The sequence below is a fragment of the Delphinus delphis genome, chromosome 2 (assembly GCF_949987515.2).
Source record: "Delphinus delphis chromosome 2, mDelDel1.2, whole genome shotgun sequence".
Taxonomy (NCBI): Eukaryota; Metazoa; Chordata; class Mammalia; order Artiodactyla; family Delphinidae; genus Delphinus; species Delphinus delphis.
The window spans coordinates 93,106,481-93,133,248 of NC_082684.1; the positions used below are offsets into that span (position 1 = coordinate 93,106,481).

The window sequence follows — 26,768 nt, forward strand, 5'->3', positions numbered from 1 at the left end:
CTACTGCAGAGCAGAATAAAGAAAAAAGAATGAAAAGAACTGAGGACAGTCTCAGAGACCTCTGGGACAACATTACACACCAACATTCGAATTATAGGGGTCCCAGAAGAAGAAGAGAAAAAGAAAGGAACTGAGAAAATATTTGAACAGGTTATAGTTGAAAACTTCCATAGTGTGGGAAAGGAAATAGCTAATCAAGTCCAGGAAGCACAGAGAGTCCCATACAGGATAAATCCAAGGAGAAATATGCCAAGACACATATTAATCAAACTATCAAAAATTAAATACAAAGAAAATATATTAAAAGCAGCAAGGGAAAAACAACAAATAACACACAAGGGAATCCCCATAAGGTTAACAGCTGATCTTTCAGCATAAACTCTGCAAGGCAGAAGGGAGTGGCAGGACATATTTAAAGTAATGAAGGAGAAAAACCTACAACCAAGATTACTCTACCCAGCAAAGATCTCATTCAGATTTGATGGAGAAATTAAAACGTTTACAGACAAGCAAAAGTTGAGAGTTCAGCACCACCAAACCAGCTTAACAACAAATGCTAAAGGATCTTCTCTAGGCAAGAAACAGAAGAGAAGGAAAAGACCTACAATAACGAATCCAAAACAATTAAGAAAATGGGAATAGGAACATACATATCGATAATTACCTTAAATGTAAATGGATTAAATGCTCCCACCAAAAGACACAGACTAGCTGAATGGATATAAAAACAAGACCCATATATATGCTGTCTACAAGAGACCCACTTCAGACCTAGGGACACATACAGACTGAAAGTGAGGGGATGGAATAAGATATTCCATGCAAATGGAAACCAAAAGAAAGCTAGAGTAGCAATTCTCATATCAGACAAAATAGACTTTAAAATAAACACTATTACAAGAGAGAAAAAAGGACAGTACATAATGATCAAGGGATCCATCCAAGAAGAAGATATAACAATTGTAAATATTTATGCACCCAACATAGGAGCACCTTAATACATAAGGCAAATACTAACAGCCATAAAAGGAGAAATCGACAGTAACACATCATAGTAGGGGACTTTAACACCCCACTGTCACCAATGGACAGATCATCCAAAATGAAAATAAATAAGGAAACACAAGCTTTAAATGATACATTAAACAAGATGGACTTAATTGATATTTATAGGACATTCCATCCAAAAACAACAGAATACACATTCTTCTCAAGTGCTCATGGAACATTCTCAAGGATAGATCATATCTTGGGTCACAAATCAAGCCTTGGTAAATTTAAGAAAATTGAAATCGTATCAAGTATCTTTTCTGACCAGAATGCTATGAGACTAGATATCAATTACAGAAAAAGATCTGTAAAAAATACAAACACATGGAGGCTAAACAATACACTACTTAATAACGAAGTGACCACTGAAGAAATCAAAGAGGAAATCAAAAAATACCTAGAAACAAATGACAATGGAGACATGACGACCCAAAACCTATGGGATGCAGAAAAAGCAGTTTTAAGAGGGGAGTTTACAGCAGTACGATCCTACCTTATAAAACAGGAAACATCTCAAATAAACAACCTAACCTTGCACCTAAAGCAATTAGAGAAAGAAGAAAAGAACCCCAAAGTTAGCAGAAGGAAAGAAATCATAAAGATCAGATCAGAAATAAATGAAAAAGAAATGAAGGAAACGATAGCAAAGATCAATAAAACTAAAAGCTGGTTCTTTGAGAAGATAAACAAAATTGATAAACCATTAGCCAGACTCATCAAGAAAAAAAGGGAGAAGACTCAAATCAACAGAATTAGAAATGAAAAAGGAGAAGTAACAACTGACACTGCAGAAATACAAAAGATCATGAGAGATTACTACAAGCAACTCTATGCCAATAAAATGGACAACCTGGAAGAAATGTACAAATTCTTAGAAAAGAGCAATCTTCAGAGAATGAACCAGGAAAAAACAGAAAATATGAACAGACCAGTCATAAGCACTGAAATTGAAACTGTGATTAAAAATTTTCCAAGAAACAAAAGCCTAGGACCAGATGGCTTCACAGGCGAATTCTACCAAACATTTAGAGAAGAGCTAACACCTATCCTTCTCAAACTCTTCCAAAATATAGCAGAAGGAGGAACACTCCCTAACTCCTTCTACGAGGCCACCACCACCCTGATACCAAAACCAGACAAAGATACTACAAAAAAAGAAAATTACAGACCAATATCACTGATGAATATAGATGCAAAAATCCTCAACAAAATACTAGCAAACAGAATCCAACAGCACATTAAAAGGATCATACACCATGGTCAAGTGGGGTTTATTCCAGGAATGCAAGGCTTTTTTAATATACGCAAATCAATCAACGTGATACACCATATTAACAAATTGAAAGAGAAAAACCATATGATCATCTCAATAGATGCAGAGAAAGCTTTCGACAAAATTCAACACCCATTTATGATAAAAACCCTGCAGAAAGTAGGCATAGAGGGAACTTTCCTAAACATAATAAAGGCCATATATTACAAACTCACAGCCAACTTCGTCCTCAATGGTGAAAAACTGAAACCATTTCCACTAAGATCAGGAACAAGACAAGGTTGCCCACTCTCACCACTATTATTCAACATAGTTTTGGAAGTTTTAGCCACAGCAATCAGAGAAGAAAAGGAAATAAAAGGAATCCAAATTGGAAAAGAAGAAGTAAAGCTGTCACTGTTTGCAGATGACATGATACTATACATAGAGAATCCTAAAGATGCTACCAGAAAACTACTAGAGCTAATCAATGAATTTGGTTAAGTAGCAGGATACAAAATTAATGCACAGAAATCTCTTGCATTCCTATACACTAATGATGAAAAATCTGAAAGTGAAATCAAGAAAACAGTCCCATTTACAACTGCAACAAAAATATTAAAATATCTAGCAATAAACCCACCTAAGGAGACAAAAGACCTGTATGCAGAAAATTATAAGACACTGATGAAAGAAATTAAAGATGATACAAATAGATGGAGAGATATACCATGTTCTTGGATTGGAAGAATCAACATTGTGAAAGTGACTCTACTACCCAAAGCAATCTACAGATTCAATGCAATCCCTATCAAACTACCACTGGCATTTTTCACAGAACTAGAACAAAAAATTTCACAATTTGTATGGAAACACAAAGACTCCGAACAGCCAAAACAATCTTGAGAACAAAAAATGGAGCTGGAGGAATTAGGCTCCCTGACTTCAGACTATACTACAAAGCTACAGTAATTAAGACAGTATGGTACTGGCACAAAAACAGAAAGATAGTTCAATGGAACAGGATAGAAAGCCCAGAGATAAACCCACACACATATGGTCACCTTATCTTTGATAAAGGAGGCAAGAATATACAGTGGAGAAAAGACTGCCTCTTCAATAAATGGTGCTGGGAAAACTGGACAGGTACATGTAGAAGTATGAAATTAGAACACTCCCTAACACCATACACAAAAATAAACTCAAAATGGATTAAAGACCTAAATGTAAGGCCAGACATTATCAAACTCTTAGAGGAAAACATAGGCAGAACACTCTATGACATAAATCACAGCAAGATCCTTTTTGACCCACCTCCTAGAGGAATGGAAATAAAAAGAAAAATAAACAAATGGGACCTAATGAAACTTAAAAGCTTTTGCACAGCAAAGGAAACCATAAACAAGACCAAAAGACAACCCTCAGAATGGGAGAAAATACTTGCAAATGAAGCAACTGACAAAGGATTAATCTCCAAGAGTTACAAGTAGCTCATTCAGCTCAATAACAAAAAAACAAAAAACCCAATCCAAAAATGGGCAGAAAACCTAAATAGACATTTCTCCAAAGAAGATATACAGACTGCCAACAAACACATGAAAGAATGCTCAACATCATTAATCATTAGAGAAATGCAAATCAAAACTACAATGAGATATCATCTCACACCAGTCACAATGGCCATCATCAAAAAATCTAGAAACAATAAATGCTGGTGAGGGTGTGGAGGAAAGGGAACCCTCTTGCACTGTTGGTGGGAATGTAAATTGATACAACCACTGTGGAGAACAGTATGGAAGTTCCTTAAAAAACTACAAATAGAACTACCATATGACCCAGGAATCCCACTAATGGGCATATACCCTGAGAAAACCATAATTCAAAAAGAGTCATGTACCACAATGTTCATTGCAGCTCTATTTACAGTAGCCAGGACATGGAAGCAACCTAAGCGTCCATCATCGGATGAATGGATAAAGATGATGTAGCACATATATACAATGGAATATTACTCAGCCATAAAAAGAAACGAAATTGAGATATTTGTAGTAAGGTGGATGGACCTAGAGTCTGTCATACAGAGTGAACTAAGTCAGAAAGAGAAAAACAAATACCGTATGCTAACATATATATATATGGAATCTAAGAAAATAAAAAAGTTCATGAAGAACCTAGGGGTAAGACGGAAATAAAGACACAGACCTACTAGAGAATGGTCTTGAGGATATGGGAAGGGGGAAGGGTAAGCTGTGACAAAGTGAGGGAGTGGCATGGACATATATACACTACCAAATGTAAAATAGATAGCTAGTGGGAAGCAGCCGCATAGCACAGGGAGATCAGCTAGGTGGTTTGTGACCACCTATAAGGGTGGGATAGGGAGGGTGGGAGGGAGGGAGACGCAAGAGGGAAGAGATATGGGAACATATGTATATGTATAACTGATTCACTTTGTTATAAAGCAGAAACTAACACACCAGTGTAAAGCAATTACACTCCAATAAAGATGTTAAAAAAAAAAAGAGGAAGGAAGAACAATTGAAGAAATCTCTAATGATAGTTATAGTTACCATTTCATTCTCAAGGACAACCTTTTTCTTTTGTTGCTGTTGTTTAAAATATTGATGCCAATTTTTAATCATAAATATATTTAAATGCTATAAGTCTTACATTTCACAGTTGATACCCAGCGTCAAAATTTTCCTGATATCCAAGATATGGGGTTAAGTAATCTTTAAAATGTCTAAAAGTAGATATAAAAATAGAATCCTAATTTACGAATTTGCTAATATTTCTTCCTTGCTACCAACATAACCTATGGATCAATTTTTAGCTGATGAATTGCTGTCAAACAGCCTTGAGGTCAGGGTAGCAATTCCTTCCCCTGATATAAAATATTTACATTCAGTGTGTTGGGTGAGTGATCATCTTTCCAACAGATATGCCTCAACTTTTCTTATTAGTGTTTCTCAGATTCTGAATTAAAACTCTACATCAAGCTTACCTGTCATCATACCCAAAATTTCAATAAAAACTTTAAAATGCACAGGAAGGAGTCGTCATTAGTTACTATGTAAATAAGCAAAAAATAAAACTCTAGCTAAATATATATTCTTCTTGGGCTCAAAGCTCAAGTCAACTATCCATTACATAATTTGTCACACTGTCATTTATATTAGATATATAAAAATGACCTCTATTGATTAGTAAAGAGCCATGAACAACAGTCATCTACAATCCAGGGGATCGTATAAAAGAAAGAAACTTTTTTACCAACCTGGGCTGAGAAACCACAGAAGAAACCAAACCAGAAATGCACAAGTGTGAATGCAAAATTCTTATAGAAGAAATAGCATAAGAATTTGCACATTCGGAAATAGGACCACCTTCCATGAACAAGGAGAAGCCTTTGGAGGTATCTAAACTGTGCAAATGCGTAGTCGCTGGCTAGGACTGCCTGCAGTCCTTCCTGGCCGCTGATGCCGACACCAATGTGAGCACCTACAAAGGAGAAGAGGGACAGTTTCACTCCCCAAACAAAGACACAACTTCTTTGGGGAACCTATCACTCCTCTTTTTTTAATTTGTTTTTTTATTTTTGGCCACACCACTTGGCTTGCGGTATCTTAATTCCCCGATCAGGGATCAAACCCGGGCCCCCAGCAGTGGAAGCACCAAGTCCTAACCACTGGACCGCCAGGGAATTCCCCTATCACTCTTCTTGTATGTTATTATTTATTCACAGAAACCCATAGCATTTATAACTTTTCCCATATATTATCTCATGAAACACTCATGATAGGTATTTATCCTAGTTTTTCAAAAGAGAAAATTGACACAGAAAGTTCAGTAACTTGAACAAAGTTTTACAATTTGTAAGTGGCAAAGCTGGGACTAAACCTTAGTGTTGGGACTGTGTATCTAATGTTCATTCCTCTACACCATAGCTACTTATTTCTCCAAACAGTGACCAATAACATAAATGATTTAGTTAAAGGTGTTTTCTTTTTTGTTTTTAATGAATGCTAATAATGGTGGATGAATTGAGCCCTAAAAGTATTAATTTCAGAAACACTGGGAAAATTAAATTGCAATGCAATCTCCATTACATATTGCCAAGTGCTGAACCTGGGAGCTCCAGGTCTGCAGCACACCCCGTTGAGCAAATGTCCCCTTACTTTTGATCATGCTGACGTCATTGGCTCCATCGCCTATGGCCAAAGTGACAGCATTTCTGTGCTTCTTCACCAGCTCTACTACTTGAGCTTTCTGGAGAGGGGTGACTCGGCAGCAAACCACAGTCTTACACATGCAGGCAAGTTCTAGAAGATCGTTCTTGACATCATTTTCTAGAGCATGGGCCTACGTTATTTTTTTTTTAAATCCACAATAGAACGAGAAATAATAAATGAGAGATGTCATTTGGGAAGCAGATTTCTTGTTTCTCAGCTGATTTCTAAACAGTTTCATTCACTTCAACAAGTCATTGTTGACTCAGGGCCACACAAACAACAAAAGAAAAGAGTATTGAACTCCTACTTAGTGCCAAGGAAGTTTACCATAAAAGTAAAAGACGCAGTGTCCTGTGTTTCTTCCTTGATACATTATTGTGCTGCATTGGAGAGATACAGTTGAATGCCGGAAAGGGTCCGGAATCCACTAAAATAAGGAAAAGCGAAGGCCAGAACCAATCCATCACCTCACCAAGTTTAGAATGAACTACAAAATGATGATTTGTCTGTTCTACATGATGACATTTTTGTTTCCTTTGCACTGTTGTTTTGTATATTTAGTGTTTCTTGTTGTGGTTGTTAATGTGAGAGCAAATGAGAAGCAGATGATCTGGAGATTAGCCCTTGAAGAACATAGCGACTGAAATCAAGAGAGGCCTGTGCAAAGGGTGGCATGCAACCTGTGTCTCAGACAGGGTTCCCCAGCCATTTACACCCTTGCACTTCTTAGACATACCAAAGAAGGACTGAAAAAGAGAACATAATCCTTTGTAATTAAGTACAATTTTTTTCTAGAAAACATCTCTACATTATTTAATAAACACATTAAAAGAAAACAGGAATCCACCTAAACTTAGAGTCATCATTATCTTTGAATGAATCTTTAGTGAGATGTTCACAGCCCATTCACACTCTGGCCCCTATATTCCTTTTGAGTCTGTCTTCTACCACCACCTTCAGGTTTACTCTTTACTCCTGTCAGGCCAAGTTGCTTGTTTCCATAATTTGGCAGGTTCTTTCTTGCCTTTGTGCCTTTGTACTTGCTGTTTCCTCTACCTGAAAACATCACTTCCTCCAGGAAGTCTTCCCTGATTTTCCCATGAGGAACTAAATGTGCTGCTTTGCCTCTATGCTCTCAAAGCACTGTGTCCGGGCTTCCCTGGTGGCGCAGTGGTTGAGAGTCCGCCTGCCGATGCAGGGGACACAGGTTCGTGCCCCAGTCTGGGAAGATCCCACATGCCGTGGAGCGGCTGGGCCCGTGAGCCATGGCCGCTGAGCCTGCGTGTCCGGAGCCTGTGCTCCGCAACGGGAGAGGCCACAACAGTGAGAGGCCCGCATACCGCAAAAAAAGCACTGTGTCCATTCCTCCTTATAGTATTTGTCATACCACTGTGAGATTAGCTCTCACCAGATGACAATCCCTAAAACAAGGACTGTGTTCTCTTCACATCCTTATCCTCAGCCTCTAGCACAGTGACCTGGACATGCTTAATGAATGTTAATGGGATGAATGGAAGGATGGGTAAATGAGTATAAAAACATGACTCTAATGCAGAAAATTCTCGTGTCAAAGCCTACAATTCTTAGGGGAAATTGTGAGTTAGCTTTCTCAAATATAATTACCCTCTCTGAAAGAGAAAGTGTGTAACTGGCTGTCTTGCTCAGAATGGTTCCCATCTCTTTCTTTTCTTTTTTCTTTATTATCAACAAGTGAAAAACCTAGACACAGACTGTGAGAAAGAAAGACCCAATTACATTCTGCAAAGCATCAAGATTTGAGCAAATTGGAATCATGATTTTTTTTTAAAAAACTGACCATACTAGTAGAAACACAGTCAATTCTCCTTAAATTAAAAATGACATTTCATGGTTTCATAAGCTTCAGGCTTTGAAGCTGAGGGGGTTCTTGAAGAGTGTCTATCTTAGCTCTTTCTTTCAACAGATTTAGAGACAGAGAGAGAATCTTGTGTGCTATCACCTTGGTACTCTAACTGCCCACACACTGGCCTCTTTGAGCCTGAGGGAAAGTCAAAGCACAAGTCATTTGGGACCCTTTCCCTATTGTGGTTGGTCCCAGGGCAATTCAGCTTGAAGACCGCCAGCTCTAAGTCCCAGCTGACAGGCTTAGAATTTTCAGTTGCTGCTCATTTGTGCAAAGGAGAAGTTCGTGTCATCTGGACAAACTTTCAACTAAGCTTGGCCTGCAACTGAGCTCTGTAACTTTCCATAGTGTAGAAGGCAACACATCATTACGTCTGGAATCCAGCTGGATAACGCTCTAAGCACTAAGAACTAACAGACAGCTGATCACAAGGGGGGGAATACAATATACTCATTTCCAACTTCTTTTGTCCTCTAAGAAACTGTCTACAAGAAGATACGTTTATTTTCCAAACTCCCAAAAGTGGAAAATGATCATCAAAGCCGGAGAAAGATGTGAGATTAGCTCTTTGTGCATATAAATGATAATTTCACTGGAGTACAATCAGAGCTTTTGTTTTCTAAATTAGAAACTCAGAAGAGCTTTTGATATTTGTTCAAGATTTGGAACCTGAACTACATTAAAAGTACAATGCAAGTTTATTCTATTACGACAAGAACCAGATTTCCTAATCAAAGCAAATTGTTTGGCATCGCTCTAAAATGCTGCTATTTAGAAAGACCACTAGAGGTATCTTAATGGCAATAATTTGGTGTGGTAATTATATGAAGGTCAGGTTGCACTCTGCAAATCACAAACATTAGCAAGAGCAATAATTGCAATACATCTATCCAGTTGCATTATTTTAATTAAACAACAGGGAGCTGTGACACTCTCCCTCAGAAAAGCACTTAAACAGTACTGCTAAACGGTCTGTAGTCATTTAGACAAGATTGATATCCTCTGAATTCAGTATTTCTTCAGATCCTCCCCTTCACTGTGGTGGTTCAAGCAATAATGTATGAAATATATATTAGAAGTTTCCCTTTCCTTTGCAAACAGGAAATCAGTGCATATGCCCTATTTCTAGTAGTGTCATTTGTTTTGAATACACAAAAAAAGATTTCATTATGACAGCACAAAAGAAATGATTATTGGGGTGGAGAAAAAGGAACAAAAAGCCTTAAGCAAACTCACCAAACTGTGGCCATTTATGATTAAGGCATAATCCCCTGTTACGGTTTCTTCTACAACTGAGTCCAACTCCAGCGGCTGCTTTTTTTCAAAAACTACATGGCCATTGGAAAAACTTCTGTTTTGTCCAAACAAATTTTCCTTTGCTTTCCTTAAAGGAGAGGGGAGGAAGGCAAATCATAACAAAGTATACAGAGCATACCTATTAACTCTAAGGAGAGACTGGCCTAGAGGTAAATTCATTTCATCACTATTCAGACAGACTGCTGCACGAGATACAGTTTCAGTAAGCTAGCTGGATAATTCTTTGTGATGGGGATACCATAGCAAATTTGCAAATTCCAGGAAGTAGGAGGGTAAACATAAGGAAAACAGATCATCTCGAACATGTTAGATTACCTAAAGGCTACATCATCATCTTGAGCTGGGCTTGAACTAGGTGCTCTTGATAAATTTGATACATAAGGTTACCTGAGCTTCACAGACTTAAGAACCACTGATCTGGCACCTGATGTTGTTAAACAATGGAAAGGGAAAGACTAAAGACAATTGATGAAATCTTCTAGGAATTCCAGGGAATTCTGTATATAAAATAAATTAATCAACTTGTAGAACAATGTAACATGATCCAACTTAAAACGGCAGTCTTCTGAGAAGCACATCTTTTAGAAGTTTGACAATAAAAACAAATAAAGGCGTTTACTGAATTGGCATAGTCATTATAACATAATGGAATATTTTAAGTGAAAATTGTACTCATCAGCCGAAACAATAGAATAAATCTTCTGGGAAAGACACTACAGACACCAAAGTGTAGAGGGTAGTTCCAAATGGAAACTCCCTCCAGTGTCCTAGATCTAATCAGCACTAGAATAACCCTGCCCACAACTCAACCATCTCTGCTGCTTAAGAGGAAGATTGTACTGTGACTTAACACCGTTAGAAGTGGCATTTTATTCTTCTCTTCAAGATGGAAAGACAATGCCTTTAAAGGAAGGAAAATTTCCTCTCCGAACCCCTTGGATGACAGGCTCTGAAGTAACATAGGGCAAGCTGACATGACTGCTAGAACTTTCAATCACAACCAGGGAACTACACAGTCGGCGCTCCGAAGTTGAGTGCCAAAGCCAGCCACCAACACTTTAGGCCACAACTAGCATATACGAAACACGTGCCCAGGAGAGAATGGGGAGTGAGAGACAGGCCAGAAAATGGATGTTTTGTCTTAAAAGCAAAATGAAATGGTTCCCCAAAGACTCATCTTATGTAGAAAGCATTTATTTAAATGGTTTTTTGCTGTGGCTCCTCTGAAAGAAGAGAATGTTCACATTACAAAAGCAGTCATTTTAGCCCTCAGCTTTCTAATTATTTGAAATTGTAACACTAATTTGTTTACAAGTTTTTTTAAAAAAAACATCTTCTGGCTCAACATCTCCTTCTGCTGTCCAGGACCAAAATCACATCCTGCATTTAAGGAACCCAGAGAACCCAAAGGTTACATGCCCTTGGCTCCAGGGATGATATTATACGTTTTAGCAATCAGTTTGCAGAATCAAATAAAAAGATTTATAAAGTCAGAGTGCTATGTGTGAAGTTTAGGGAGTTAAGGAAGGGAGCGGGAGGGAGAACAGACATGAAAAATCGTTGTTTTAAGTGGGAGATACAGGGCTTTTGCATCAGATAATCATGTCAGGGAATCCTCCTCACACTCATGAAAATTTACAGTCCATATAATGAAGAAAGCAAGAGAGACAAGTTCCTCCAAAATGAACATTTCTCTGACAGTGTTGCAGAGCTCATAAATTAGGTCCTCAGAAAGCACCAAAGGGCAAACATCTCCTGAAGTTTCCTTTTCAGTAAAGTTCTCACTTGCTGTATAAATGACTCAAACTCTGTTTTCCCCCAGAGAATGAAAGCATTCCAAAGAAGGGTGAAGTTCATGAAAGTATTGGCTGAAATTCTATTTACTTAGGATTTTTTTCCCCTAAACTGTCTTCCTAACATCTCACATGAACCCTTTTCCGGGCAGAAAAGGGGCAGTGTTTCCGGCTCTGCTTAAATCCCCACCGCACTCCCTCCAAACAGGCCAGCCCTTTGCCCATGCTCTATAGCTGTCATTTCTTTTTCTTCCTGGAACTTAGCTCTTCAAACACCAGCTGGTCCTCGCCAAACAATTTATTAGGGGGGAAAAAGCGACACATAACTCCCTTCGTGGAATATGAATTATACATTTTTGCAGGCATGATACACAATGCTTTACTACAGAATACAAGTAACAAATGCTAAAACAGAAGAGTGCCTGATTTTTCCAAGCTCTGTAATGAAGGGCAGTCTGTTACAATGTCGGCATGCAGAAAGGTATTATCGGTTGAGGCGACTTTGGCATTCACAGCCCCATGCCACCACAAACACAGCAAAGCACAGTTAGGCCCACGTTAGCTTACATGCAATCTATAAAGAAAAGAGATGGTAGGAGAAAGAGTCATTTTTTCAGTCTTAAGGCGCTCTATATTCAAACCTTAAAACGACCTGTTAGAAAATAGATGGAAACCATGACGTCATGTTTAGACAAATACAATTTTGACTTTGATATGAGCATTGGGCTTGAAACCTGGAGATCTGGCTTCAGGCCCAAGGTCTGCCTCTGATATCTCATATGCCCACAGCTGAGCTATCTGACCTCTAGCCACTTGATTAGTCAGTTACAGACCCAGGCGAGAACCCAGGTCTTCAAATTCCTAGCGCTCTGTCTACTGCACCAAAAGGTTTACACATAGTTAGCCACAGGCTGCCTCTAGGTTGGGAAAAAGGCATAGCACTAGAGCACCAGTTAGGGTAAAAGAGTACCCTGCCAACAGTAGAGAAAGGGAGAAAGTACATGAAATTTTGATGTCAAGCCCAAGTTTCATCCCTTATTAACTGTGTGACCTATAAGATACTCAACCCCTGAAGCGGTATCTTTATTAGAATCTAGGGGAATGATACCAGTGAATCACACTGGTTGATACCATTATGAAAGCTCAGGCAGCTGTACCAGGCTGTACTGGAAGGTCTCCAATATTAGTGAGTACTCTAAAATTTTACAATTTATGATAGAAACTAAACTTACTAAAACATTTTGCCGGGGTGACTAGAAATTGAGAATTAGGAACAAGGTGCATTTTGTTTGGCCTGCATAATGTCTAAAAAGAATCCGTATGAATTTATGGACAACGTGTTGTTCACCTTCACCAACGCCCCAAACATTCCATAATGCCTTGTACAGCCCAGATCACACAACTAATATTTCCTGCCTGGCCCTGGAGCCATTTGCATTTATGAACCCTGCTCATTCAAACAATAACTTTCCATCAAGTAGGTGTGCAAAAAATGCAATATGTATTTTGTTGATTAAAGAGGAAATGTCAGTTCCTAGGTATATCACTAGGATACTACTCAGAAGCAGTAGAGTCACTTCATGGTTTAATTAATTTTCCTAACAATAAAACATGTGCTCAATGCAACAAAAATGAAACATGTAATGGGTTTGCTTGTCAGCCCAAGCAAAATTACATCCTCAGTCTGCTTTTCTTTGGGCAGAAGACATATGTATTGAAGAAATGTAATCAATGCAGTAATATTTGGAGAAAGCATAACAGGGTTTAATTGTAGATTTCTGGGCATGCCCTGAATACTAAAGCAGCTATGGCAGCAAAGTTAACCCAGGACTCAATGTGTCTAAAACATTTTCATGACATTAAATTTGAAACAAGCTGTATGCATGCATGATATGCATGAAACTTACATATCAATGTTTATGAAATAATTGAAACATATTTGACAGGTTTAAATATGAGCATTTAGGTCATTTCCTCCCAATAGTTACTATCACTTAGATCCTCTTCTTCTGATACTTCTTTTTAATGTGTTTGCATGAAAAAGCAAAACTCTAACCCACTGAACTCAAAGGTGTAACACAAGAAAATTGAGTGGTGTAAATTTATCATTTCAATATTTCATCCCCAAAGCCATGGGTTTAGATATAAGTGGCCAAGATTAGGATTATAGAGAGCAGCACCTCCAGTAATAACTTTTCTTGGATGCTCTTTTTTCCCCATAACATAAAGCAACTGTATACTATAAATGTATTGATTCTTCTCATACAGAATTTTCTATCATTCATTGCCTCTCTGTTGTAGAGTCTCAGAATGGGGTAATCTCCAAATCTGAATTGAAATAAACATTATTTGCCAGCAAGTTAAACAAGGTGGCCTCAAGAGTCCTGAAAGAATTAGTCTAGATGGAAAATCTTTACTTTTTTCCCTCCTCACTAAAAAAAATGGAGATAATCTTTTGGCTTTTTTCCTAATTGTAAAAGTATTGTATGGACACTATTACAACTTCAGATAACACAAAGAGCCATAAAGAAGAAAGCAAACATGATCCATAATTGTATCACCAAGAGAGAACAACTGTACGTATATGTTCTCAAGAACTTGATGTGGAGGTAGGTAGGTAGATATGGATATAGATGTATAGTGTTTTATACGTATACATACATAGATACATATATACTTTTTTAAAAAAATGGATAATGTTATGCATGAAATTTCATAAACTCATTTTTCACTTAAATATATCGTGGACATCTTCCAATGTCAAAAAACACATAATCACTTTTAAGACTGGATAGTATCTCACTCCATCTATATATCATAGTACTTAACAAAATCCCTGTGGCTGGGTATTTGAGCAATTTCTAATTTTCTATTCATAATCGATGCCACAATATGTATGTATGTATACAAACACACACACGTACACACACACATACATTTGTCCATTTATTTTTCTTAAGGACAATTCCTAGAAGTAAGAATCATTGGGTCAAAACTGTGCACGTACATAATTTTGAAATATATTGCTAGTTCACCGTCTAGAAAGTTTCTACCAACTTACACTCCCAACAACAGTATATAGGAATTCATATTTCTCCACATTCCTTCCATGTAATGACAGTTATGTCACCTACTTAGTCAACCACATGTGGCTGGATAAAATCTTGAGAAATTAACTTCGGTTCCCCACCCCTTGCAATTACCACGGCCACCACAGGTGACCCTCTCTGTTTACTCCGAAACATACCTTGCCTCGGGGGATCTGACAGGGCCAAATACAGAGAAAACAAAAGTCAAGATTTTGTTTTCTGAGTACCAAAATGGACTCCTGAAACTCATAGCAGCATTGTCATCCTGAATTCCAGCAATCTGGAATTCCACTAATTGGGCTTTTTGAGAGGGAAAAGTTTCTTCAAGTGTCAAAAAACTAATCCTTAAAGGAATCAGGGCATAAACTGTTGCCCTAAGCAACAGACTAGAAAAAAATGACTGCTTTTCTCCATTTCCCATCCAGCCTAGAGGAGAGGGACTTTGAAGAGGAGGTTAGATGCTCGTGAATCACTAAAACAAGCCTGGGTGCTGACCCACACCCTGGACTGGGAGTGGATAATGGAATTCTCAGATAAGTTTTTGGGAATCTGAGTATGGACGCGTTGCCACTGACGCATGGTGACATGGAGGGTAGTAGAAGAAAGAGAGGTAACCATGTGAGAGCACGTCGCAGACACAGAGAGGTAAGGAAGAGCCCCTAAACTTCCATGTTTCCTCAGGAGGATGCGGAAGTCAGCCAACAGGGACAGCCAGCAACCCAGAGACCAGAGACCAGACAGGGACACAGAAATGGGAAGTGCCAGAGGCCACAGGATAGACGCTGAGGATCAGTGACAGGTAAGGCAATTGCACATCCTAGACGTGAACTAAATTTACCCAGAGTGCCTAACTTAATTGTTCTGTCATCAGGCAGAAAAGGGGTTCAAGTTCAGTTTTAGAAAATTTAATGAGTTTCTCTTCTTGCACAGCTCAGTGTATTCCAGGCTGTGAAGTCAGACAAGCTAGAAATGACAGAGCCTCCTTCTGCATCTCTTCGCATCAAGTCGAATTCCAAGTCCTACCCATTCTACCTCCGAAACAGCTATCAATTTCATTCCACTTTTTCCTTGCCCGTTCTTACCACCTCGCTGCCTTAGTTCGACCCTCATCATCCCTAAACTTAAGTATTGTATTCCAACAGCTTCCTCATCCATCTACCCATCCCATTCATTTTCTGTCAAACATACTTCATCTATCCTGCCACTACAGTGTTATTTCTAAAGTGCAAAATTGGATTTGTCTCTTGTCTGCTTAGAAGTCCTCTCCATCCATCCAGTACCTTCAGGATAAAGTATATTCACTTCGGCTTATCACTCAATCTATCACCACTTCATCTCTGAAAAATTATCCCCGCCCATAACTCTGTAGTACACTCCAGCTACAACTTGACAGGTTGCTCCTGGAATATAACATATCTTTCACATCTGTATGCCTTTGTGTGTGCTGTTCCATCAACCTGCAATATTATTATTCAATGTAATCAACAGAGAAAGAGGACCCATAAAATTTGTAATGGGAGTCAGCATGTTGTTTTCAGTATCTTAAGAAGGTTAATGAAAAGTGTAGAATTTTCTATGATAAGAACGTAGAGACTCCCTACGTTTTTAAAGTTTTATCTTCCTTTCAGCTACCTTACATCAACCTGGTGTAAAAAACTGCTATATCACACTGGTTAGAAGCTGTGACTGAAGATTATGTGTGTCTTTGCCAAATAAAAATTAGGAATTCTAATTAACTGTGACTGATATAATTTCATTATTATTATTGATATGATTTTAATAATAGACTCCATAGGGTCTATTGGGGAAATATTTTTAAAAATTAGTCCTTTTTGGTGGAAAGATTGAGAACAATGGCTGAAGAAAGAGGGCGAGAGGAAGGGAGGGAGTGGAAAGAGAGGAGGGAAGGCAAGAAGGATGCTCACTGAATAGCCATAAAGCTTTATGTTCTTACATTAATCCCCCAAATAAAATAATTTACAAGGTAGGTATTTGTGTGTTTTTCCATTTTACAAATGAGGAAACCAAACAAAGGGTGGTTGAATAGCATCTCAAAAGTCACTTAGCCAGCCAGGAGCATGAAGACAAGATTCCAACTTGGCTCCAGTTAACACAGAGCCTGTACTCTTCCTCTTACACCTGCTCTCTCTCCCTGAAATCCATTCTGCTCTAGTTGCTAACCTGGTGTCTGACCTCAAGTGAAGCAGCCATGTGCCTCAACGACTGCACTTTTTATATTAGCTATTTAAGGAGAGTAAGAATACACCCAAGGTGTGTTTAGAGAGACACGTGACACGTGAGTGGGTGCACAGGCTCTGGGGCCACGCTGCCTAGATTCAACCCCAGCTGAACCACTGACTGGCTGTGAAACTTTGGGCACATTACTTACCCTATGTATGTCTCAACTTCCTAATCTGTAAATCAAGGATAATGATAACACCTTCCACTGGGTTGCTTTGAGAATGAAACAAGAGAATACATGTCTACTGCTTACCATAGGGTCCCAGGCACTACCTCAAAGCATTTAGCAATAGGCTCGTTAGAATCTTGATCTGTTTACATCTATCCTCCTTCAGCAAGAGTTAAATTCCCCCCAAAACAAAAAGTCATTTAAAGAAAAAGATTTTCTTGAGGTAAAAATTTTAATTACTATTAATTATTAAATAAATTGTTAATATTTTCCCAATAGACCCTATGGACTCTCTTGTTAAACTTATAGAAATAATAATAATAAAATTATGTCAGTAATCATGAGATTTCCCAACTCATATGCAGTCTCCAGTCATAGCTTCTAACCAGCATGATACAGCCATTTTCTACAGTGAGTAAGGCAATGTAAAACGGTTGGGAGATTTCATCTATAAGTATCAAGTGGGGTGCTGACAGTTAAGGCTTCCTTTCTTTTCAAAGTTCAGGAACAAAAGTTAAACGATGGAGGCACGTGAAGGAAGCCCATCGTGCCCCACTGCTGTGCTGAGGTGGCTGTGTTAGCCCCTCGAGACTGTAGCAAAAGTGGCAAAGCAGTTGGCCTCTAAGCCATTTGGCCAGACCCAGAGTGGGCTGAGTTTAGAGAAGCTCCTACCAGCGCCAGCAAGCAAAAATTGTTATAAGGCAGCACTTTCTGAAGTTCTGGGGAAATAATTAGGCAGACTTTTAAAATGTTCTTCTTCAAAGGGGATTTTCCTCTTTCTCAACTATCAGATTTTCCTTTCCCCTCCCCCTCCCTCTGTTCCTTTCCTCCTTCCTCTAGCACTTACCTGAGTTCTTCTCTGACCTCCACAGCTGTGTTCCCTGCTATGATGAACACGTCATGCATGTCATCAGTCAGCATGTTGCAGGCATAGCCAATATTGATGGCAGTTTCTGATACATAATAAAGCCGACTTCAGTTAGAACATTACTTAATAACGTAAGTACCTTTTCATAAAAGTTTTGAGGCCCTTGCTCTATTTCCTTATAGCCTACAGGCTTCCTTAACTTCAAAGAGAGCATGATCGGTGAGGAAATACAAGAAGCCCAGGGAGAAATTCAAAGATTTGTTAAATCCATGGAGAAATAGCAACATCTGTGAATCCTCAGCATTCTCATCTAGTTTTTAAAAAAACTTTTTGATTCCCAAAATGAGTACTCATGAAAATATCCCAAGATCTTGTGATTAGTAAAATGTATACATTTAAAAAATTTTACCAGAAGTCTCAAATACTGCCTTTAGAGAGCTGAAATACTAAACTTAGCTATTATTCAATCTGATATAATAGACAAATTGAAAAAAACTCACAAAAAGTTCAGTTGAACAGCAAAAATGATCTTACAAAATTTTTTAGTTCTTCCACATGCAACATTGCCATATTTCCATTAAGTGAACAGAAATTTGGAATTTGTCTATCACCTCAAAAAAAACCAGGACTGCTGCTACTAGATAACTAGAGTATTACCTGATATTGACTAGACCTTCCTCTAATTTTGTAGAAATGGAGCCTAGGATAGTTAAGTACCCCCTTTCATCTGCAATATAATCATCTGATTCTAATTTTACTGAGTCGTTAGACTTCAGCGAATTCTATAGAATCATTAGGTTTGTCCTAAGTCAAGGAGGACAATTGATAAAACCTCACAATGTCCTTTGTAGAAACCGCAGAAATGAAAGCTAAACAGTAAACTTGTGGATATTCATAACTAATTGAACAGCTGTACCCACTGATCAACATCAAACTCTAGGAAGTCTAATAACACAACACAGAGCTCAACTCTCTATGGTTTATCTTTTGTAATCAGTGATTTGAGTAAACATATAGAGAACTGATTTATCATATCTGCAAATACTCCAATGTTCTAAAAAAGTTAGATAGAATCTTAAAAACATGTGTGCCACTTAACTGAATATTTCTGGTCCACTGATGGCCCAGCAGAAAATCATTTTTGTTTTAACCACTGCTAGCAATAGATCCAAAATGTATTGATCCCCTTTTCTTTCTTAGGAAACACAGTATTCTGAACATAATGACTCTTTCTCTGATGACTTGGCATATTGTCATGCCTGAAAGTGGGTCAGCTCTCCTTGTACAACTGCATGGGCAGTCCTGGAATCAGCCAGGTTGCACTGGTACAGCTGTGGTAGTTGTTAAAATACCAAAATATTTCCATACCAGCTGATAAACAGCTGCTTCCTTGAGACTCTCCAAAGCCTACCCCTCCTCTAAGATTCCCAAACCTTCCTACCATGAAGAAACTAAAGAAGTAATGCTGAGGTCTCCAATGTCCTGCTTCAGAGCTGTGCCACTCCCTCTCCTAACCAGGAGCAGTGCACATACAAACCAATAGTTCAACATTTTTAATACCATTGTTGCCTACGGGTATAACTATTATTTTTAAGAGGCAATTGAGCTGAAACTCAACTGGCCGCAGGGTATACTATAGAAGATATTTTGTTAGTTTGATAGTAAATTCTTGCAATATATGAGCTTTCCTTTTTGTATTTCAACTCTTTCCTATGCGGAGGACCGGGCAAATGTCTCCTTAATTAAGCTTTCTGGTTAATTAAAATTTTACCACAGAAATTATTGCCCCCTTGTCAAAACATCATCATCTATTTTCAAATTACCTTGTTTGTCTCCTGTTAGGACCCAGATCTTAATATTGGCTAGTGATAAGCTTGTAACCGTTTCAATAACACCCTCTTGTAACTTATCTTCTACAGCAGTTGCACCTAGTAGCTTCATTAAAAAAGAATACCTCATGTTAATGCATGCAAAAAATACCCATAACATCCACAGCTTTCAATCACAGAGTTTAGAGGTCAAGGGACATGAATTGAAGATGGAGCGTATGATGCACTGATATAACAAGCATCCTATTATGTACAGAGGTGGGCTGGGAAGGACCCTAGAAGGAGGTTCCCTAATCAAGGCAACTGATGGGCATTCCAATTAGGGCAGAGATCCTGGGAGTTAGAATTTACATGAGGGATCTGATATGCTCAGATAACATATTAGGATAATATGATAATATGGACTTCTAAGGACTTAAGAATCCCCCAGTTATATTAACATGGAAGGGTACAAAGGAGAGCCCTCATCTCAGAGTCAGGATCACAAAAAAACTAGAGCCATTCTCTTAAATTAACAAACCATCAGATGCCATAAACTAAAAAGTGAAGGTTCTTGTGCAACATTTCATCCAAAGATGAGCAAGGTGTGCTCCCTAATGCCTCACAATAGCTAAGCATTCTGGCCACTAGGGCCTCAGGGAAGAGTGGTTTCTAGAATATATCACACTCTGGACAGTACAGATACCATCAGAATCTCATGGGTCTAGGATGGTTTACAGCTACAGCCCCACTCTTCATGGCAAGTTTCCCTGCTCTAAAAAGGTGGGTTATAAAGCATGGAGGAAAAAAAAAACCACACATAACATCAAACAAAACATGACATACCAGAGGCTGACAAAGAATAGGGAGTCTACTACCTTCTACTCTTGGGGGACTTCCAATTGCACAAGCTACTGTTAATAGAAATAATCCTCTGGCCACATGTGGCAAGCTCAAAGTCAACATATAAAGCATGATTCATTGTTTGAAAGAGTAACATCTGCTGTGTGCAAGATGATTTAGCCAATGGATTATTCCCATGCTAGATCTCTAAACACATATTATCCCTTCTGTAAACACAAACCATCATGCTTCTAAACTCATACCATCAAATCCCTTTCGATTTCTTCATACAGCCCTGCTATCCGTTCATCCCTCTCATCTACGGCAGCGTTTGCATCTTCAAGCATCTTGTGCCACTCTTTGAAGTACTTGTCATCCAGATCTCTGTATGCGATGGCCAAGGTTCGAAGGCCTTCTCCTGCAAATTCCTGCCAGGGCAGACGGAGACTTAGGAACCATCCCAAAGCAATAATCACAGCAATAAAACAACAATGACAATAATAGGTAAGAAGTTTTGCACTCAAATTTATTTTCTCTGAAGAGCACTACTTATTCATCCTGACCTCGAACTTTCTAATCCCCTTGGAAAGGGGAGATGATATTTTTATTTTGTGTTTTTTTGGTTGAAACATTCAAGGGACCTAGCATTCCCCCTTAAGACTGCTGAAATGCCCTCTGAAGGGTCCTAGTTGAGAGGTGATCAATGGTGCCCATGACTTGAGATAACAATTTGAAGCAACATATTCGTTTCTAACCTATCCCCTGCCTGAAGGAAGCACTGCTGGTAATGTGAGGGACCCAGCCTGTTTCAAGGCCTATGGCCCTTGGCTTTTAGGGGAGAAGAAAGAACCCTCAGAGGAGCCATAGCTCTCAAATCAAAGGTAGGAGGCTCTCTCAAGGGGCTGCAGCATGACATCTCACCAAAATCTTGTCACCTTCCTCCTAATAATACAGCCACATCTAAAATTAACTCTGTCCTACTTGAGTTTATGTTTGAAATTTTCCATAATAAAATACATTTATTCAATAATAGATGAATAAATAGATGTCAGGTGATAGAAATTTAAGGATATAAATTAAAGTTATAATAATAACTCTAGGGGAAAAGTGAGAGAGAAAGGCAGAAAAGTTTAATATAAATGCTGGCTTCTGGGAAGTAGTACTAGAAATGGAGGCTGACTTTTACTTTTCAACCTAGAACTTCTGTAAATCTTTTTTTGCTATATTAAGGCCTAATTTTAATAATAAAACTGTTTGAAAGTTTAAAGAGACAGTCAAGTCCAGTTAGTTTTTTAAAAAATCATTATTTTTCTAGAAACTATTTTCTATGGAGTTAGTATTTAATAATAGGTCAAATTTATCAGAGGATGATACTCTTCATTTAGTGTCTCAGGAAGCCAACAATCTTAAATTATACCTCTAGTGCTTTATGCTTCTAACATGAAAATAAATAAATAAAAATAGGAGGCTGGTAGTTGCTAAGTGTTTCACACAGCTGCAATAGCTAGAAACATATGTTGAATGCTTGTGGAAATGCTAAAAACCTCCCACTTTGCCTAGGCCTCTGGTGGTCATTTTATGGGCTGCCACACTGTAAGCGTTTTCATAACCATTTCTGCTCCTTTGGGCACTGCCACAGAGCATGTCTTCTCTGTTGTGTTCTGGCTTATGAGACAGACACAGGTTTGCAATCAAGCATATATTAAACCATGACACACCCTAATTAGGTAAATGGAAAGAAAAGTCAGTGCATACTGCGGTGATGTGGTTTAGCCCAGAGAGACCATGAGAAAAATTATCCAAATTTATCTCGTAGGCAGTTGGTAGCACTTTGGATATTGCAATCACATTGTACAAGCCCTCCTCCAAGACCACCACTGGGTCCCCTACTGATCTGAAAATCTAGTTACTGCCTTTTATAAGGATCTTTTGTCCTCTTAATTTGCACAAACACTTCTTTGACTTTAACTTTTTTTTTTAACATCTTTATTGGAGTATAATTGCTTTACAATGGTGTGTTAGTTTCTGCTGTAAAACAAAGTGAATCAGCTATATGTATACATATATCCCCATATCTCCTCCCTCTTGCGTCTCCCTTGCAACCCCACTGGGCATTACAGTGCCTTTCTCTTTGTTCTGCACAGCAGTGAATCAACTCTAAGATGACACTACAAAAGGGGACAGATGATTTAAGTTATTTAATTAGTGCACGAAACACAAGTTGAATTCTAAATGAACACTTCAACAAGGTCGTTTCCTATCATTAAACAATTCAAAAATCAATAATTAAATATAAATTTAAAACCGCAGAATTTAGAATAAAGTGAATGAAGCGAAAGCAAGTCAAATTGATACTACCTGGAAAATAAATCTTTTGCATAGAAATATAAAAAGATCAAATTTGGCTTCCCATACTTTAGCATGAAAATCCAGGGCCTTGGTGTTTGAGCAATGGCAAAATCAAATACTTATGATTCCAATGTTGTTTCCATAAAAAAAAAAAAAATTAAAAGACCATGCTAGCCTTCTGGAAAAGATTAAAAGAAAATCAAGAATGCTCTATTGGAAAGACAAAAACAATAGCTATGTTTGTAACCAATATTACCAGACCATCATTCTTTAAACTTAAAGTCAGCCAGAGTTTTTTTTATTTGTTTGTTTGTTTGTTTAAAGATTCAGGGAATGTTTTATATTAAATATACGGCTTGGCAAAGAAAATGAATCCTCAATAGTTGTTTTCTTTCTTTTTTTGGAAGTTTAAAAAAATTTTTAATCTTTTTTTAACATCTTTATTGGAGTATAATTGCTTTACAAAGTTGTGTTAGTTTCTGCTGTATAACAAAGTGAATCAGCTATATGTATGCATATATCCCCACATCCCCTCCCTCTTGCATCTCCCTCCCACCCTCCCCATCCCACTCCTCAATAGTTTTTTAAAGGAGAGAAACCAAGGAGGAAATAAGAGTTTTGAGCAATTGCCCTTACATTTCATATTGGGTTAAACAGAACCTCAAACAGATAGAGAGAGCCTTGAATCTCAGATTTAAATCAAATAATGTTCATATTAATTCACAGACCCTTACTCTTTTGCAAAAAAAAAAAAGGTGTGCCAAAGACCATCCCTGCTCCCTTTACAAAGCTTTTGGAAAGAAACTATGCATAGTCTTAGGATATATGCATTTGGTAACTTCAACCTAGGGAACACTAGTGACTCATCATGACTTATGACCCGAATAAAAGAACCCTTAGAGGAGAAAGTTGGCTACAGAGATTATTTCCCCCTCACCATATAAACACGACCCTGAACTATTCCCTGGAGGTAACCATAAGAGATTCCATTAGTACCAGACACATCAGAACCCAAGGGAAAGCAACCCTCCTGTTCCTCTTCCCTAAACCAGTCCAGTCACCCAGGTGAAACAGTCCCCAGCTGTAGGGAAGTTAGAGCAGGTTACCCTTGGGGTCTTGAGTCTTCTGGCCGGAGTTCAGGAGCCCACACTCAGTGGCTACTTCTCAGCTGCTGTGTGTTAATCCACCTGCGGTGAGACCGACCAGACTCTCAGCAGGGTAGGGGGTAAGTCCACGTGGCAGCTTCTAAACATTCACTGGCACAGTTTCCTGTGGAACCGTTCTTCACATGCTTTCTATTTCAGAAGTCAGATCATTTAACTGATATTTTAAAAATAAGACCTAACCATAGGAAGCAGCCAAAGGGCCACCGTGCTAACCTTATGACAGAGGCACTTACACTGAGATGGTCTGACGTCAAGGTCAGGAGGTCTTCGTTGGATGGATGAAGTCTTTCAAACAGAATAGTGTCTGCTCCTTTGGAATAAAGCTTTATCTGTCCTTCTGGGTTTCGAACTGAAAGAAAAGTTGGGAAAGTAGATTATATTCGGTGAAATCCATCAAAACTTGACTGTCCCTGGGCTCTAGCCAGGCAAGTTGGAAATGGGCATGTTTTAGCCACTAGTAAAGTATTCAGTGCCTTTGGTTAAAAGGTCATTACCCAAGTCACTTGGCTTTACTCCTGTTTTATTAACTTAGAAATATTCTATCTACAGGAAAAAGTGTTTTCATTCTGATGTGTACAGCCTTGTTATTTTCCTTGACTACTATTTCTGAAGGGCTGATACATTTAAATTAAGCCTTTTTTATTGAGCAGAACTGAGAGCTTTTCTTTGCCTGTCTCCTAATGTGAAATTCAAGACTGACTGTAGGAATCAGCTATCAGTGTCATGCCAAATGATCTCCATATGGAACTCTAGCCATTCAAAGCCATGGTTTATGCATTAGTTCGCAGTCCTTGCTGACATATTTCTTCACCCCCTTTACTCCTTGGAAAAGCCCTTTCCTTCTTGGGTCACAATCCTGGCTACAAGCACACTTCACAGGGGGCTTTCAAAATTAAAGTTTCTGTCTTCCTCCCACAGGAAGTCTGTATTAGTAGGGCTGTGTTTTTAACCTGCCCCCCAGGTTTGGGAATGACAGCCTTGACTAGGCTCCAATCCCTCATCTCCAATCCTTGTGCCCACCCCTGGCTGTTGCACATATTGCTGTCAGACAAATCTTTCTTTAAGCTAATCTTTCCTTAAGCCTACCTTTGCAGGCTTGGTCTTACAGCTTGGCAGACACCAGACACCTAATTATTTATTGAATGAATGAATGACATAGTAATGTATTTCTCCCCTACTATTTCTGAAGGGCTGATACAATCTAGGACAACTGCCTGTGTCACAACTTCATGGTCTGAACACTGACCCTCACAAGCTTCACTGAGTCAAAGATTATTACATGCTTTCCACTCAATTATACCTTTTCTCTAAAAATAGAATGCCTCAAAACAGATGAACATAAATATTGACTACTATTAGTTTAAGAGGATACAAAGTTTAGAGCTTGATTTAAAAGAATATAAATACCATAGTACAATAAATTACTTTTCCCTCTAATCTTTTCTTTAATTGAAGTATAGTTGACATACAACATTATGTGTTACAGGTGTACAAAACAGTGATTCACAATTTTTAAAGGATATACTCCATTTATAGTTATTATACAATATTGGCTATATTCCCTGTGCTGTACAATATATGCTTGTAGCTTATTTTATACATAATAGTTTGTGTCTCTTAATCCCCACCCTTAAATTTCCCCTCCCCCCTTTCCTCTCCCCACTGGTAACCACTAGTTTATTCTCTGTATCTGTGAGTCTGCTTCTTTTTTCTTATATTCACTAGTTTGTTGTATTTTTAAGATTCCACATATGAGTGATATCATATAGTATTTGTTTTTCTCTGTCTGACTTATTTCACTTAGCATAATACCTTCTAAGTGCATCCATGTGGTTGCAAATGGCAAAATTTAATTCTTTTTTATGGCTGAGCAGTATTCCATTGTATATACCACAAGATATATACCACATCTTCTTTATCCATTCATTTGTTGAGGGACACTTAGGTTGCTTCCTCTAATCTTTTGTTTTTTTAACATCTTTACTAGAGTATAATTGCTTTACAATGGTGTGTTAGTTTCTGCTTTATAACAAAGTGAATCAGCTATACATATACATATATCCCCATATCCCCTCCCTCTCGCGTCTCCCTCCCACGCTCCCTATCCCACCCCTCTAGGTGGTCACAAAGCACCGACTGATCTCCCTGTGCTATGTGCCTGCTTCCCACTAGCTATCTATTTTACATTTGGTAGTGTATATATGTCCATGCCACTCTCTCACTTCTTCCCAGCTTACCCTTCCCACTCCCAGTGTCCTCAAGTCCATAGTTCATTCTCTACGTCTGTGTCTTTATTCCTGTCCTGCCCCTAGGTTCTTCAGAACCATTTTTTTATTTTTAGATTCCATATATATGTGTTAGCATATGGTATTTGTTTTTCTCTTTCTCACTTACTTCACTCTATATAACAGACTCTAAGTCCATCTACCTCACTACAAATAACTCAATTTTGGGTTTTTTTATGGCTGAGTAATATTCCATTGTATATATGTGCCACATCTTCTTTATCCATTCATCTGTCGATGGACACTTAGGTTGCTTCCATGTCCTGGCTACTGCAAATAGAGTTGCAATGAATATTGTGGTACATGACTCTTTGAATTATGATTTTCTCACTTCCTCTAATCTTTAATGACCCTTAGTCAACACTTAATCTAATCCAATTTCCTCCTAGCTTGAATAGATGTAATGCACCCTGGAAAATGTTTT

The 26,768-nt window shown here is 38.3% G+C and overlaps 1 protein-coding gene across 1 annotated transcript in view; it reads right to left on the reverse strand.

Annotated features, from left to right (window-relative positions):
- ATP8B4 (ATPase phospholipid transporting 8B4 (putative)) overlaps positions 1–26,768 on the reverse strand; it is a 366,096-nt gene that overhangs the window by 44,081 nt on the left and 295,247 nt on the right. The window contains exons 18-24 of the mRNA XM_060005221.1: positions 24,293–24,408; positions 20,808–20,972; positions 19,717–19,828; positions 17,873–17,978; positions 9,653–9,800; positions 6,481–6,664; positions 5,580–5,803 (exon numbers count right to left, since the gene is read on the reverse strand). Coding sequence (XP_059861204.1) covers positions 5,580–5,803; positions 6,481–6,664; positions 9,653–9,800; positions 17,873–17,978; positions 19,717–19,828; positions 20,808–20,972; positions 24,293–24,408 — 1,055 coding nt within the window. The remainder of the gene's footprint in view (positions 1–5,579; positions 5,804–6,480; positions 6,665–9,652; positions 9,801–17,872; positions 17,979–19,716; positions 19,829–20,807; positions 20,973–24,292; positions 24,409–26,768) is intronic.